Source organism: Idiotropiscis lumnitzeri, chromosome 4, assembly GCF_059441095.1.
Source record: "Idiotropiscis lumnitzeri isolate Australia: NSW breed Sydney's pygmy pipehorse chromosome 4, RoL_Ilum_1.0, whole genome shotgun sequence".
Classification (NCBI taxonomy): domain Eukaryota; kingdom Metazoa; phylum Chordata; class Actinopteri; order Syngnathiformes; family Syngnathidae; genus Idiotropiscis; species Idiotropiscis lumnitzeri.
Window position 1 is genome coordinate 29,306,624 of NC_142394.1, and position 17,346 is coordinate 29,323,969.

The 17,346-nt window shown below is 42.2% G+C and overlaps 2 protein-coding genes across 2 annotated transcripts in view; both read right to left on the reverse strand.

Annotated features, from left to right (window-relative positions):
- The window catches only part of efnb3b (ephrin-B3b), a 52,485-nt gene extending 47,288 nt beyond the window's left edge, over positions 1-5,197 (reverse strand). Inside the window, exon 1 of the mRNA XM_088294687.1 lies at positions 4,671-5,197. Within this exon, the coding sequence (XP_088150813.1) occupies positions 4,671-4,786 (116 nt within the window). The 5' untranslated portion in view covers positions 4,787-5,197. The remainder of the gene's footprint in view (positions 1-4,670) is intronic.
- Positions 5,198-9,209: 4,012 nt separating this feature from the next.
- Positions 9,210-17,301, reverse strand: wrap53 (WD repeat containing, antisense to TP53). Its single transcript, XM_088294071.1, has 11 exons — positions 17,109-17,301; positions 15,911-16,241; positions 15,644-15,827; positions 15,427-15,522; positions 15,234-15,342; positions 14,531-14,619; positions 13,280-13,503; positions 12,084-12,298; positions 11,156-11,259; positions 10,945-11,082; positions 9,210-10,111 (listed from the first exon to the last, which is right to left on the reverse strand). Exons 2-11 carry the CDS (start codon positions 16,122-16,124, stop codon positions 9,892-9,894), a joined length of 1,593 nt encoding a protein of 530 aa, XP_088150197.1. The 5' UTR covers positions 16,125-16,241; positions 17,109-17,301; the 3' UTR covers positions 9,210-9,891.
- Positions 17,302-17,346: the final 45 nt, after the last annotated feature.

Below are 17,346 nucleotides of genomic sequence, written 5' to 3' on the forward strand. Positions count from 1 at the left end.
AACATAAATGATGGGTCGCCATGGCAACCACTTCTCTCCACATCACAAGTTCAAGTACAAGACGCGTGGGTTGAAGCTTTTAAACTCTTTCGTTCGCTCAACTTATTACAGGAACCGCAGAGCTGCCAGTTGTCTGAGGGCTTCATGCCGAGCTGATCAAAGTGCTGGTTCGGCCCAAAAAGTTCCTTTAAAAGCTGAGCGGATTTCACCGGGTTGGACTTCCTGCGGGCTGAACGTGGCGGGAGGTGTCAGCCGTGAGGAATGGGAGGTTTTACCCGGTCGCTGCGGTTCTGACCCCAAAACAATCAGTCACTCTGTCTGTCTGCTCCATCAGAACCGAGCACAACGACCCGACCGCACTTCCTCTCCGCTCCATCTTCCCTCCAGCTCGCCGGTCCTCCCATACGCGACGCCTCTAAATATGACAGAGCCGTTCAGGGTTGCGGTTCAACTCAATTCTTCCGCGAAAAAAAAAAAATAGAAAGTGGCTCAAGCAGTTTATTTCCACTCCAAGTAAAGATTTTACTTTCAAGTTGAATTTTTAAAACAACCAAATAGCTTTGCCTCAGTTTGCTTAGCTTGATGCTAACAAATAATGAAAAACGCCTTTGACATGCTAACGGTTAGCATCCCAAGTTGTAGTTTCAGAAGCAATGAATATTAGAACACCAACAATGAAGCAACACATGTAGACAGATAATATAATACCCACAGGCATATATATTATTTAAGCGCTACCAAAAAAAACTTTTTTTTTTTCCATAAAATCCAACTCAAAGTGATTTTTAAAGTCAAGCCCGGCCACCACTTTTATTACATCATCATAATGAGTCACACAGTAGTAATAAAAGAAGTGTCATTCTTCTTCATTTGTGTCAGCATGACTGCATTATACTGCCCCCGGTGGCCAAGGCGGGCACAATGAATTGGATTGCACGAGCCAGTATTTTATTTTTTTTTTATAAAGTACATCATTTTCGAGTGCTATTTTGCCTTATTAACAAACATAATCACAAAAAAAGCTGCCAGGCGAATGGGATGATCCTGCTTAGCAGGTGTGAGCTTTGAATCCAACGTGTGCGTCACCCTTTCAAACCACGAGCCAGAAAAGCTTTACTGGTTCCATTTCAACCAACGCTTGCATTTGCAAGCGACACAAAAACGAGACAAAGATAACTGACAGTTTGAATTGAAGTCAGCTCCAAATATTCGGAATATCTTTTGCATGACACAAGGCTGAAACCACAAACCTCGTAATGAGATTTTTTTTTTTTTTAAATGGACCTAACGTCTCCTTTCACATATGTTTACACTTTATTTTTGTGACATTCAACGACGCGTTTTCCACTCCGGCAACATCTCGTAAAATCGCCTAAGTCACTCAGTTTTTTTTCCGCCGTTGCCGTTTGTAGTCGAAACGCTTAGCCTAGTTAGCTTGTCTTTTATCCGGTGCCAATTAGCCGGCGATTAATGAATTATTGAGGAACTGGAAGCAGGAGGGGAGGGGGATTAAAAGCAACGTCTCGAGGAGGGGGATCGTTGTATTACAACATGCGTGACGAGACCACCCGTTAAAAAAAAAATACCCCTCCTAGCATTCATTCAAAGAAAGTAGCGACCTCCTTTCTTTGTTAGGACCCTCAACGCGCGTCACATCAAGTCAGGAGGCAACAAGAAGCACCATGACGTCATCTCAGCCATCTATTTCTGTACATTCGGGGAATTCATCGGAGGCTACCTGGAATGATCCCATCAAAGTCCCAATTGGGTTCTAGAATTTAAAAACAAAATCTCAACAGTGCAAACATTTTTATAAATCAACCAAGAAATGTGAACGGTCGGCTTGTGTGGGTGAGTGAGCGAGCTTCAAAGCGGCGCATCAGGAGGTCTGAAGGTTAACAACGTGACACTCCATTTGCTACACACACCTGACGTGAGGCGCACGTGATGGACTCGGACGACTTTTCGACAGTTCAGAGGGCCGAAGTACAAAATAACAGCGGAGGCAAAAGTAGTCACGTTGTGTACTTTAGTACAAGTAAAGATACGAGTGTTTAAAAAAAAAAAAAGGATAAAATTATTAATTTAACTCCTTAACTCCTTTTACGACTAACAGTTAAAAACAACTAAAAGTTTTAAAAAAGACAAGAACAGAATGAAATATATTATTATTATTATCATTATTCTTATTATTTTTAGGACAAGAGTCAAGATTTGTGACTGCACAATTACAAAAAAATGTTAAAAAAAATTTCATCCAGAGCTAGCTAGCGCGATCTTAACTGTGATTATATAAAACACGAGATTCGTTAACAAAAAATACAAAAATAAAATTTCAGGTTGGGCGGACATTTTAGGAAGCGTTGGCTCAATTTTTACGCAATCAAATGGCTAGCTTCATTAGCTAAATGATAGCTTTGCGAACAAAAAAAATGCAAAATGAATGACAGCAAATAAATATTCCCCTGGTTTGTATCCGATTTTTTTTAGATTAGCCAACCAATTTTCGAAGGCCAGAAGATTGCATTGGCTCAACTTTTGTGGGTTTAAAATGCTAGCTGTGTTAGCTAAACATTGGCTTTACTAACGTCAACGGATTAACAAAAATTTTAAAAAAAGATAAATTAACGATAACAACAAATAGAAAATCCTCTGATTTGAATGTTATATCTCATACTGGCCAGAAATTTTTGGAATGTCAGAAGTTTTTATGTGATTAAAACGCTAGCTCTGCTAGCTAAACAAAACCTTTGCTAACATGGTGAATGTACAACTGACAATTTTTCAAATGATCATCGCCTGGTTGACTTTCCCTCTCTCTATTGATGACTTTTCTATCTTGTGCCCTTACCCGGAGGTTAAAAGAAAAGTACCACTTCTATTTTGACAAACTAGAAAGTACAGCACTCTGCATTCAAAAGTCATCAAAAAAAAAAAAATCATGACGTAAACTGAAAAACTGCTGAAGAAATATTTATACATCCCTCACTGGCTGCAAGCGCGTCTGCCACAATTCGACAGCAACAACACACGACAGCATGGAAAGGGAAAAGCAGAAAGTGCATGGCTGTGTGTAAAAAAGAAATAAAGTGAAGAACGGACTAAGCTGATTAAGTATGAATGCTAAGCTTTGTGAAGGCACACAATGGCGGACAACAGGCTTTGTACTTTGCATATATGAGCAACCCCTTTGCAGATGACTCAGAGTGTGGCGTCAAAGCCCCGCACCCCCACTAATTGACACCCAGGCCACCGTACGCTAAACTACATTAGGAAACAATGCAGACACACCTGTAAAGGCCCAAAAAGCCCGCTAGCAGTTAGCTTTGCCAGAAATGCAGAAATGCCCCCCGCCCCCTCCACCCCCCACCCGGCTCCGCGTCCAACCCTGTGGGCTGAATCCACCCACTGCTGACAACAAAAAACCCTCATTAGAGGCTTCACGCCTGGCTCCACAGTGAAAGGGGGCAAAGTGGGGGGGGGGCTTCCATACACTGTTGCATCCCGCACGGGAAGAGGAGAAGCCAGACTGGCCGTAGCCTCCAGCACGCGGATGCAATGCTAAAGAAAAAAAAATAAAAATACATTTGGAAAAAGACAGAGAGAGCGCCAGAGTGTGAATTTGTGATACGGTCTGGAGCCGCCAGCAGCAATATTCAAAGTTTATGAGATCCATTAGGATTTAGTTCATTGTTCCGGAAGAAATAGACACGAGAAGCACACTCGCGTTGCTAACAAATTCCCACATCTTGATTCTTCCTTGGCCCCTGACCACAAAACGCCTCGAAGGAGGTAATACGGCTCCGTTTTTAGAAGTTCAGCGGGGGCATCGAGTTGAATCGGAATCTTAAATCATCTTTTTCCATTGAAAAATATGAAAATGCCATTCCGCCTTGGCCACATGGGGGCAGTATAAGACAGAAAGATGGAAATGCTGTTGCTCATCTCATCAGTATGACACTAATGTTAGTCATTCTTTGCAGAGGATAAAGAATATATTTGGAGTGCGGTTATATAGGCTCTTCGAGACGCTGTTCAATCGGCAAAATAGACAACATTTAGCTTTAACATCAAGCTAGCTCACTGGAAGGCGATGTGGTCGTTTTAACACGACGTGTAATTGTCCACTAATTGCCAAATCGCTCAAAAAAAGGGGTTGTGCAGGACACCTTTTTGTGAACTCATATTCGGGTCAAATTATTCGAAACACTTCCAACAAAAGCGATTGTACTGCATGTCAGACTGTGCAGGTGTTGTGAGCAGCTGCTGTGCATTCGACAGTCTCGAAGGCAAACAAAAAGAAAGACTGTTTGTAGAGCAGGAGGTGTGAGACTATTTTTTTTTTTTTTTTTTTACTTCTGCTGCTGACTTGTTGCTTTCAGAAGGAATTGCAACTTTTTTTTTCATCCCGTAAATGCAACCAAACAGCTCTCGGAAATCCAGCGGTTGTCTATTTCTGACCCTCAAAGATTCCGTCTGTGGATGGCTTGCCAATGATCCTAAACATGACATTTGGACTCACTGACATGACAGAAAAGGACTTTTCATTCCACGCCCGTCGCCACGGGTGGCAAAGTCGAAGCTTAAACAGAAACGATTTGACGCTAATATGCACTTTGAAGTCCAAACGCATGCAATCATTTGGAAAAAGATACAGTCGGCATCCTTACCTCTCGTTGAGAGAATTCCAGTAGATGGGCTCCATGTGGCTGGCAGTGGTTCCCAGTAAATCCAGTACAAACGCCAGCAGGACACACAATCCATTCACACTCCATGGACGCGCCATCTCCAAATGAGTTCGCTACCAAATGGGGGAAAATGAAAAAAAAGAAGACTTCCAAAAGTGGAGGTGAGTCAGAACCTCATGGGCCCAGGATGTATTGAGATAAGTGGGAGGGAAAAAAAATACAAACTTTCTGGACTATTTCTGCAGCATTCCCATGACTTCCACACTAATGTGCCATTAGTGCACACACGCGCACAAAAAAATGGCGTTGGTCCAGGACGCCTATAAAGCTCCAGCGAATCCAATGTTGTCAAATGAATCACAAGCCAGCAGCGATTCGCTTCTTGTGCCTCAATTGTCTCAGTTTCGAACAGCGCTCCCTTGTTGTGTGTGCACCCTCTCCCATTACCTTGGCCCGACGCCTCATGCAACACACGATACAACCAAAATACACATACACTGTGTCTTTTTTTTCTCCAAAATACAAAACAAAAAAAAAATCAAGCCGCTTTAAAAGCTCAAATGTGCCACCGGACTCCACATCTCCACGCTCGTCAAGGTTTGTCAAGTCCAGTCAGTGCACATCACAATCCTTGCAGGCAGCTTGTAAATCCACGAATGCTCAATTCTCAGTTTGAGAATTCAACGAAAAAAAAGGTGGGAGATCCAAATGTGATACGGCGAGTCTATTTGAGAAGTTGAAAACGGAAAAGCATCCACACTTCGCTTGAAAGAAAACTTGCTGGGTGAATTAATCAGAAGGCAAAAAAAAAAGATAAGAAGCGAGCCTGGGTCCAATAAATGTGTGCGCGCCAGATCCGGTCCGACCAACAACACGACGACGTCACAATCCTGATACCGGTCCGACCTGCACGGAGGCTAGCCACGTACTGGCAGAACCGCCAGACCGGGGATGGAACACCAGTACCGACCAGGGGAGAGGGAGGGGGGGAGTGGAGACGCAAAACAAGGGAGCAAAATCCCAGTTCGTTGACTGTTAGGCGGGAAGCACCGACATAGCATATTACATTTAGAAAAAAGAAAGAAAACGAAAAACAGGGCGGGTGTCGTAAAGTACCTTTTTGGGTTGCTCACACACCTCCCGATTCGGACCTCTGGGCTTGAGTGCCGTTTATTAATATAAAAAAACATCAGTTAAAAAAAAACACCAAAGAAGGATTCATCCTCGATGGAAGAGCAAGAGCGCCCCTCAACCACACATCATAAAAAGACACTCCAACGCTTTTTTGTGCTCTCTAGAAAAAAAGGGGGAAATTACAAGAGAAAGAGAGAGAGAGAGAGAGAGAGAAACGTGAGGTTAACTAATCCACGCCTGTTGTTGAAGAAGTGAAATATGCAAATAGGCTACAAGCAAGAAGAGGAGGATGATGCATGCTCTTGATAAACACAAACGCACACACTCACGCAAAACAAAAGACGCCTGTTGATTTCAGGGGCCTGCAAGGTCGCCAATTCACCAAAATGAACTCGCTCCGGGTTAAAGTTACTAAAGTGTCTGATATTAGGGAATATACTGCCATCATGCGGACAGACGGAGTACTACCGCAGTTTTAGCTTCACAAGAGGAGACCTCGGCCAGATAGGCACACCGATAGAAAGGTGCAAAGGTTTTCGTGGCTTCATAATTAATTCAACCTTTGGTGTCATACATTTAAACTAAATCATTAAAGTGAAAACGAATCCACTCTGACCCCCCTTTTTTCTCTCAAAACACAACACGATGTCGCGTCACCGCATTTTTGCCTGTTGGCCTCTTTTAGTGGGCCGACCTTCAACTCTCCTCCATGACTTCATCGCCTCCCTGGCGACTGTGCTGCAGGGCCTTGTACCCTGTACAGTGTACACACACACTCACCCGCACGCGCACACACAAAATCAGGAATGTCTCCTGCTGACTTTCCTCCACGGCAAGATGAGTGCAGCAACACAAAGAGCTCAAACGGGAAAGCACACACCAGGATATGGAATGAAACTCACACAGAGATTGCTGCATGAACGTGTGCGTGTGTGCGCGTGTGTGTGAGTCAGTGACAGCGCACAGCCCCCTCGCCGGCTTCGTAGCTGATAGATCTCAGTTGCGCGTCTTTATCCTTCAGCATCAGTCTGTTCCTGTGCGTTTGTGAGCTTCACCTCGCTCTCACACACGCACACAATCAACACCAAAGCGAGCCGAGAAAAGTTTGCATTTCACATTTCCTGAGAGCAATTCTAACAAAGTCGTTTTATAAAATATGAGTCTCTACCAAAATGGTTGGGCAAGTGTACCTAATTTTGTGGCCAGCGAGTGCGGGACCACGCCCACCGAGGATTCATCCTTGATGCCACCTCCCTTCATTTTTCTTGTCCTCCCTTGTTGTCTTTGGAGCGACTATCTTCCCCTGAGGCGGTGACGGTTGCTAAGCAACAACCGCCGCAGAGCAGCGCAACACAGTTGCCCCCCCAACAAAAACCCTCCAAACCTCACTGTGGCTCTGGAGGATCTCGACTAAATCACGTGGCAGGCAAAAGGTGGAAGCATCGAGTGGTGGGTTAACATTTCCAAAGAAAAGGTCAACAGACGCCTAGCATCCGGACGACACGAGTTGGCTGACGTGATGCTCTCGAATTGCTTTGCATCTTACGAGAGGCCAAACGGCAGGTTTTCTCGCCTTGTCATATCGAGTATTTGGGCCACACTGAAAAGACAAAAATATGAATAAATAAATAAATACGACTACTGATAATATTGATGATATTGAAGTCATTCATTTGCCAGAAAGAATTTGCACTTTTTTTTAGAAGAATGAGCGTATTGTTGAGAATAAAGAATACTTACATGATAAGGAAAAGGTCGTATCGAGATTTGAGTTGTAATATTACAAGAATGAGGTGAACGCTTTTCTAAATTGAAAATTTTACAGAATAGGGTAACATAAAATTTTTCAAGATTAATGTCGTTTTACAAGAATAAAAATGCAGATTTTCAATTTAAAAAAAAGTTTACATCTTGGATATTTGTACTAAAAAATACAATTAAACTTTATTCAGTCAAAGGTAATCACCAGTTCCGTTCAAAAAGTAAGTTTCCAATAAAGGTTTCTACTTTTGAGAGGGAAATTATGTGACATTTTTAAGGGGGAAAAAAGTTCCCCATTTTAGAAAAATGAAGCTTCATATTCATGGGGAAAAAAATGTTTACATTTTCAAAATTACTGTAATTTTAAGGGAATAAAGTCCATATTTTTGGAGAAACCAACATATTTTCACAATTAAAGTCATCATTTTAAGAGCATGAAGTTTAATTTTGAGAAAATTGTATATTTAAGATTCAAACTGAGAATACTGACATGAACCAAGGTGCAGACTTCTGAGGGGGAATCGTCATATTTGAAAATCATGACGTAATTTTACAAGAGTAGAAGTAAAAAAAAAAAAAAGGTTGTCAAGGTGAACATTATACTACAATAAACTGAATTTTCCCCAACATGTCCAATTTCAAAGTCATATTTTACCAACTGTAATTCCATTCCGAGTAAAATGTCAATAAAAACAGAATAAAATCTTGTCTGTACCTTTCTGAATGACTGGCGCCTTCACAGACGTGTGAGTTAGCCACGCCGTTAGCACGCCCACAGCTCCATCACATGACAGATGCTGACTTTTGAACTTTGCGGCCAGAACAGTCCGGATGCTCCGTTTTTTTCCGCCTGGAGGACTCGACATCCACAATTTCCCAAAACAATTTGAAATGTGGACTCGTCAGACCACAGAACACTTTTCCACTTCGCCTCGGTCGATCTTAGATGAGTCGGGCCCAGAGAAGCCGGCAGCGTTCGTTCATGTGGTTGATAAATAGCTTTTGTTTTGCACAGCAGAGTTTGAAGTTGCACTTGTGGCCAAACTGTATTTTACTGAAATCAGTTTTCTGGAGTCTTCCTGACCTCATGCGGCGAGATCCTTCCCACATTGATGTCACATTTTGATGCAGTGCCGTCTGAGGCATCGAAGGTCAACGGGCATTTAGTGTTGTTTTTTTTTTGGCCTTGCTGCTTCCATGCAGCAGCGATTTCTCCAGATTCTCTGAAACTTTTGGCATTCTTATGAACCATAAATGACAAAATCCTCAAATTCCTTGCAATTGTACGTTGAGGAACATTGTGCTTAAAGTGTTTGAATATTTTTCTCGCTCGGTTGTTCACAAAACGCTGAAGAACTTCACCTCATCTTTGCTTGCGAATGACTGAGCAATTTCGGGAAGTTCATTTGCTAGCTAATGACGGCACCCAGCAGCTGCCAATTAGCCCGTTCACCTGCAAGATGTTTCAAACACGCCTTTGATGAGAATTCCTCAACTTTCTTTTTTTCAACTTGGGCGAACTTTTTGGGAAAGTATCGCAGCCATTAAAGTTTAACGTCATTATTGTTTGCTAAAAACGATCAAGTTAAACAGTTTGAGCAATAAATATCTTGTCTTTGTACTGTCTAAGTGTCTTCCGTTTTTATTTACATTTTACATAATATCCCGACTTCAATGGAAGTGCACAAGCCTAATTCCAATTGTCGTAGTACAAATACAGTCGGCGCATATTTTAATAAAAAAAAGTGTATATTTGAGATTACATATGTAATAACACAGTAGTAAGACCAGAAAAACAAATTCACATTTCAGAGAGAGAAAAAAAAAAAAAAATACTTGGAAATATGCGACTATTCGTTTAAGATTACGACTTTAATTTGTGAAAGTCAATTTTTTTTCCAGGGTAACCTTAAAGACTACTTTGTATATGTGAACCAATTTATGTCTGTATATTTTTGTATGCGTCCACAAGGAAAAGAAAGGATATCATTCAGTGGTTAGCTCAGCTCCAAATGTTGTGACTTTGAAGGGGTTAGAGCGCCCCCTGTTGCTTTGTTGTGCTCTTGACAGCCTGTGGACGACAACTTGAACGGGAATTCAAATTGTATTTGTTTCAAAATTGTATAATCGCCGGTTTAAAAAAAAAAAAAAAAAAAAAAAGTTAAAGCAGACATGATCAGATGCATACTTGCGGCACTACATACCAAAAATAAAAATGGAAAGCTTCTTGCACGGCGGTTCTGATTTGCGTCCTTGTTGAAGAAAAGTCTTTGCGATTGGCACAGGCTCGCCTGGTGAAAGGTCAAGTTCAAGTCTGCATGTTTGATACCTCACTCTGCTCCTCCGCGGGGGATCCGCACGGTCCCGCCCACCACAAACTCAGCCTGTTGTCGGCGCGGGCGGCGCCGGCGGCGGCCTGGTCGCTGTCCTCGCCGTCCTCGGAGGAAGAGTCGTCCTCGCCGTCGCTGGGCCACAGGAACTGCCGCTGGCCGCTGGATGTGGCCACCAGCGGCATGAACGGATGGATACTGCTTGCACAAAAGCACGAGCAATGACTTCATTGATTCAAATCCAACTTTTGCTAATTCAAAATTAATCCAACAATTGATTTCTTCACCAATCAAAACTTGAACATTGTAAACATAAGTTGACTTAGGACTGGATATTTCTTTATGAAATAATTGGTTAGCTGTAAATAATTGAGAAGAAACTGTTTACAAATTAAATAAAAAAAACTAATATCTATTCAAGATTTTAATTATTTCCAGAGTAGATTCATTTATAAGCTATAATTTTGCCAAAATAAAGCTGCATATTGTAAAGAAAAAGTAATTTATGATTAACGTAGTAACGTTAAAAACATAAAGTTGCAATTTTACAAGAAAAAGGCATTTAAGACTACTGCACAATACTACAAAAATTATGTGACATATTTTCAAGAATCTTTCAAAAATATTTTCTTAGAAAATAATCATAATTTTTACAAGAATATACTTGCATATTTTCGAGAAAAAGTCCTTTGAGATTAATTTAGTAATTCCAGGAGAATAAAGTTGCATATTTTGGAGAAAAAGGAGTTTCAGAGCATTTCATAATTACACAAATATTAAGTGGCATATTTCAAAGAAAAAATTTGTGTATTTTTTTTTTTAGAAAAAATATATAATTTTACAAGAATACAGACGCAATTTTCACAAAAAAAGTAATTTGTGATTAATTTCGGAATTTTAGGAAAATAAAGTTGCAAATTTGAAAAAAAAAAAAAGGCATTTCCAAGCTTTGTCATAATTCAACGAAATAACAGTGGCATATTTTTGAGGAAAAGCACTTCTGTCTGCATGCAAGCTTTTTGAGCCATTACCTGATCCCATTGGTGCAGTCCCAGTGTGCCTGAAACGTGAGCTGAGGCTGCAGTAGCTCGTCACCACCTGCAGAGGTCAGTGTGTCCCAAACCGACACCACTCCCTCCGTGTCCCCACTCAGCAGGTACCTGCCCGTCCTGGGGGAGCACAAACACAGATTGGCAAGGACGTCCTGCGCGTGCACAGCGACGAGGACGGATGCGCACTTACGGGTCCAGATCGAAGTAGATGCGCTGGTTGGTTGCCACATTCCTTTTGAGGGAGAACACGACTTGACCGGGCTCACGAAGATCCCAGCACAGGATCTCGGGATCCTGCACATTCGTCATACTTGATTAACTTTGTGAATTATGGAAGGTAATTCCCAATCACGCAGATTCAGATCATTGAACAATTCAGAATCCAAAATGTTCAGCTCATTCAATTTTCCTTGGAAATGATTTTCAACATTTCCACATACCAAACATTCCATGTTGAATCAAAGTATTGCATATTTTGCAGCATTCAAATTTCACATCATTCCATATCTTTCAATATCGTGCCACTTTTTTTTTCTGAGTATCATTATCTGTCATCCAGTGTTGTTCTCATTCAAAATTCAAATTCACATCTCATCACATTGGTGACCCCTGCTCTTGTCGAAAAATATTTTGTCAATGTACTACAAAAGGGCTGTCAAACTCATTTTTGTGGACGGGTTTCCCACGGAGGGCTGTTATGACTGCGCACTTGTAGAAATGTATGATCACCTTAATCTAGCATTTACAACTAATTGATGGAAAGCCAGTTTTGAAATCACAAGCCAGTCAGCAATTGTTTGTTTGAAAAATCTTCAATTCATTTTAAAAGTGGAGGCTTGGTCACAAATAAATGGCAAAATCTCATTTTTCAATGTTGTTAAAATAGAAGAAAATGCGCTAGAAACAGGAAGTTCACACACATAATTCGCCCTTGGCGGGCCACATAAAACGATGTCGCGGGCCAGATATGGCCCCCGGGCCTTGAGTTTGACACCAGTGCACTAGACGTAGGTCATATGAAGTAGTATCAGGTTGTTTTTTTTTCCCGGTTTCCTCCCCCTTGAGCTACGTTTGGCCTCAATGTGAGCGTTGGCAGTTCGGCCCTCGCGCACGCGTACCTTGCGGCCGCCCGTGTACAGGTAGTGGCCGTCGGGTGAGAAGAGCAGATGAGTGAGGCCCCCGTGGTGGCGAGTGGGCAGCAGTGCCAGCAGGCTGCCGTCCTGGCACGAGTAGAGGCCGGCGCAGCGCGAGTACGAGCCGCAGGCGTACAGCGACTGGCACGGGCTGAAGCCCAAGCAGGAGATGATGCCGCTCTGGCCGATTTGCTTCTTCGCTGCCGTTGGACCACCGGAAGGGGGAAGAAAAAAATTTATAAATCATTGCACCGATTCTCTCACTCTCACACATTTATTCTCTTCCACACGCTCATTTCTGTCTCAATTTCATTTCTGTTCACACGCACAGATTTTCTCTCTTTCATCTGATATTTTCCTCTCACACAATACATGCACACATTTTCCATCCGATGCACAAAACGTCAGTTGTTCTCACACTCCCTCTCTCTCACATATTTCCACTCAACACGCCTCAAATTTTGTCTCCCATTTGCACAAATTCAAGTTTTCCCCTTACACACCAATTCACTCCATTTTCTCATTCGCTCTCTCACATTCTTGTGACAAAGAGGCCTCGCATTTTGTCTCTCATGAACAAAAAAAAACCTCACGTTTTTCTCCCACATTTTGCCTCAGATTCTGTTTCTCTCGATCACACACTTTGTCACACAAACTCTTCTGTTGCTCTCTTAAGCACACAAAGTTTCTCTCATTGTAAACTTTTGAACATATAACCGCAGACTTTCGATTGCAATACCATTTAGGCTAACTATCGTTCCAGCGTTACATAAAGAGGTCTTGAGACTGTTTCGGCTGAAACGTGCTGCCGTCATTATCAGAAACAAATAGGGTGTAAACAAAGAGAGGCGCGTCATTCGAGATTAGAATGCCTCAAAAGTTGTTTCAAGTGCACAAGAGACAATTTGAATGCGGTCGCGGCGTTTTGTTGTGTTGTTCGTCTTGGTGCGACACGTGATGAGCGGCGTTCTAAACGATCCTTGTCGAGGCCGTCTGTTCACTCGACGCCGCTTTGAAATGTTGTTTTTTTTTTTGTCAAACAATTCTCTTAGTGTGTCAGTGAAGTACACCAAGCTGAGCTTGTTTTTGTGATGCAGTTTGGCTGAAGACAATTTGCTAAGGGGACATTTACTTTCCCCGACCTCTTCATCGCCAAGTTCTAATTTGAGTTCATGGCTGACCTGTGGTGTGCCGCTCCTCGCAGTCTCGGCCGGGCCGCTCGGTATAGAAGACCCTGACGGTTTTGTCGAAGCCGCAGTAGAGCTGCGAGCCGTCGGGGGAGAAGCAGAGCGAGTGCGCGGCGGTCAGCTCGTCCAGGTGGTTGTAAGGACGGAAGCTGGAGCGCACCTCTCCGTAGAAGGCGTCCCAGATGTGGACCGGATTGTCGCGGCTACTGCTCGCAAAACTGTGGACGACAAATAATACAAACACTCGGTTGACTAGTTGCGAATCACAACAGAGAGATTATGTAATTGTTTGTTTCTTTTTATGACAGCAGATTATGTAATTAGTCAAATAAAAAATATTTTTGGACAGCCTTGAATTAAAATCCTATTTGAGAAGGTCGGAACGCCGCCTGAATGTAATCACGCGAAGCCCAAAACAGCATCACTGCCGCTTAATTAGCACAAAGCAAATTAGCCGCGACGACATTGCCGCTTGATTTTGGCGCCGAGAAGTGGCCAATTATAAATCGCTCCACGGCTGCTCGCCTGGAGCGATGGCCAAAATGTTCAGCCATCACGGGAGCCTCGGGCCCACCTTATTAGGATCCGGGATTATGATTGTTTTGGATTTTTCATTTGAGCTGGGTTTTAATTCCTTTGGACTTCTTTTTAACTCAGTTAGTTTTAATGACTTTTTAGAGTAGTTTTGGAAAATTCTTTGTTTTAGTTTTTTTTTTTTTTCATTCTAGTCAGACCTGGGCAGAGTATGCCAACGTCCCACCTGGCACCAGTCTCTGACCGACCGTCACAGTGACCACGAGGTTAAATATATTTCTAAGTTGTGCTTTTATTCTAAGTGCACACATGGATGCTTGCACACGCAAAGTAGCAAACGAGAGCTACGTCTTCTGTCTGCAGAATTGAACTCTCAGTTAAAGGGCCAGCACACAAAACAGCATTAGAAGATTTTATTCAGCCCCAAGTGCAGATATTTGAATTCTATACACCCGGTACTTGACTCGGTTCGGGACAATTAGAGGGATGGACAAAATCCAACATCTGCCCTTGCAGTGTCTGTCCTTTTTAAAAAAAAAAAAATGATTGTCCTCCTTCCTCCTGTTCCATCATTTTCATTTTATTTTATTGTGTTAATGAAAACATTTGTTCAATTTTAGTTTTAGTCATTTTAGAAAACAGAAAAGAAAAGAAAACATGTCATCAGCGTTCCACCACAAAGGTCAGAGTTTAAACCGGACGAGTACTCACAAGCATGTGTGAGGCTCCAGAGAGTTCATTTTGGGGTACCAGCAGTAGTCATACACAGTGTCTCCCTCAGCCATTTTCAGTACTGGACTCTAACACACACACACACACACACAAAAAAAAAAAAGGGGGGACGCAAACGGACAGGTCAGTGTAAACGTAAAACCTAAATCCAATTGTATTATCAATTCTACCTTCACAAAGACGGACGGTTATGTTCAACCATTCTACAGAAATCAACGATTCTTAATGTTGCAATATCAACATCGGCCTGGTGGGGGCGCCATATGAATTCTAATGAGCTTGCTAAATAGTGCATTTTTTTTTGTTTTTGTTTTATTAAACTTTTTTTAACGAGTGCATGGTTTTTACCTTTAGGTTCTCACATTTTTGGTGTACCACCATTGTGACCAACATTATAATTAGCCCAAAGTGTTCATCAAAAATGAGACAGAAGTTTTATTCCTTCAAAGTATATTTCATATTTGTGGAAGCCATTCAAACATTATGAAAACACTAAAATAAGATAAATGTATACAAACAAACTCTTACCGATGACATGCAAATTTATTGCAATTAAAAAAATGTAGCAGTACTGCAGGAGTGATTTTTTATTTTTTTTTGGGACGTACCAAGGGAGGTAGCCCGGGTACCGCTTGACCAAACGTTGAGAGGCACTGCTCGAACTAACCTATGTATCGCTCACCATCTCAGGCAGCACATCCCAGTTGTAGGTGTAAACCTCTGGAGGAAGGTTGTAGACGCGGAGCACATTGTCTGCGCTGTTGCTCAGGATACAGGAACCATCCGGAGCCCTGACGAGAGGCGGAAAAGTCACTCAGATTTCATCCAGCACACAGCAGTATGTTGATTTGTACTTGGATGTATTTTTTAATTACCATTTGCAACCTTTCAGGTAATTCTCTGGGAAAGTAGAATATTCGCTCCAGGAACTCGTCAGTACCTGGGGGGTCTGGGAAAAGTCTAAGGCAAGGCTGCAAGAAAATACAATACAATACAACTTTATTTGTATAGCATATTTCACAACCAGAAAAGAAAGAAAAAAAGAGTGAGAGTGAGTCATGTTAATAGAATTAAAAAGTAGGTTCAACTTACTGCTGTCCTTCATTGGGACCTTCTGCACACTCATCAGGTTTCTCCTCCTCCAGCTGCATTTCTCCATCATGGTCGCAATCTGCATTTTGCTGCTGATGCCTCTCATGCACCTCCTCTGTGCCCCCATCTGCAGTCATCGACTCTTCATCTTCATCTCTACCGTCTTTGGCGTGCAGGGGGGCTCCTGTTGCCAAGACCAGCAAAGAAATTTCCAGGTACAAAGTGCCCCAATTGCCATGATGTCAAACAATGAAAGAAATTCTGTACTTTGGTCTTCCTGATCCATTTCTGCTTGTGCTGGTTGGAGGTCTCCATGCAGTCCCAGCACCTCCTCGCCCAGGCGGAGACGTTTGGCGGGGCTGAGGCTTCCTTCATCTCGATCCTCGTGGATGGCTGCCCCCTCTTGAGGTGGCTCACGGTCCGACTCTGTGTACGGCCCCTCTATCACTGCACCTTCAGGGCTCGTACCAACATCAGCCATGACTTTGTCCCTCCCTGACAGTGGGCTGACAAAAACACACAGCTGTGGTCTCCCTTCTTCCTGCAGTGTGGCTTTTGAAATATGCTGGCTGGCGAGGACATTACACCAACCCCAGGCCTGCATCCAGAGAAAAACACACACCATGACACCGATTGACATTAAGCGTTTTATTTGAAGTCATTTTTGTAAAATTAGATGTGTGTCATAACGTGCAACACTTACCTGAGTAACTTATCAGAAAAACAAATAGTACTTGTCCAAGTAGTTAACATTTTATTTATACGCATGTCCTTTTATTAGAAAGGAATGCTATCCCATTAATTTGAGCAGACATTGCACTCGCTACTCTTGTCACGGTAATGCTGACTGGTGTAAAGTTTAGATAAAGATTTGTGTGTTGCACAACCTATAAATCAAAGGTAAAACCACTGTTGAGCTAAAATGTCTCTGACGTTTCACAAGTGTAAAGAAATAAACGTTAAATAAACACACCATACATTGTTATTTTTACTAAGCTTTAATCTATTGTTTTTGCTAAACTTTTGCTTGAAAACAGAAGTTGCACATTTGGATTTAGTTTTTTTTCATTTGATGTCCATGATTTAAAAAGTTACTCGGGACTTGGAAAAGGGAATAAAATGTTATATTTATCACGACAGGTGACGAACTAAATAAAAAAAAAAAAACGATATTCAATGCAATTTATTTGTTCAGTATTTATTACAGAGGACAAGGCAACCAGCTGTACGTTAAAATTATGCGACAGCAATGACGTAAATAACGGCGCGCCGGAGGTTTTCCAATGCTATTTTTCCATTCGACTGAATACAGATAGAAACATTATTTGCCGCATCTATCACGTTTTAGTCTCAAGCATGCTGTGAATTTAGCCTGACAATAAAAACCCTCGCTCGCTTCCATTATTTCAAACGATGGCGCGAATAAAAGTGTACATCACATTAGCATGCTAACACTGCTACTTACCCAATTTACGGCTCTTCTCTTCCTTTAGTCTCGTCAGATGCAGTTTAAATTCTCCTTACGGGTTGAGGCGAAAGTTCCACCGGAGTGTAGTGGGGCGTGTGTGGCGTCCACTTGAACGACGCAGATGTTCTATTTCAGTTTGGTTTTTTTTCTGAACGAGGGCTATTTGAGGTGCGTATTGTGAAGTCATGTGTTCAGCAAGTCTCGCGAGACTGCGTTGGTGTGCGTGATTTTTCAA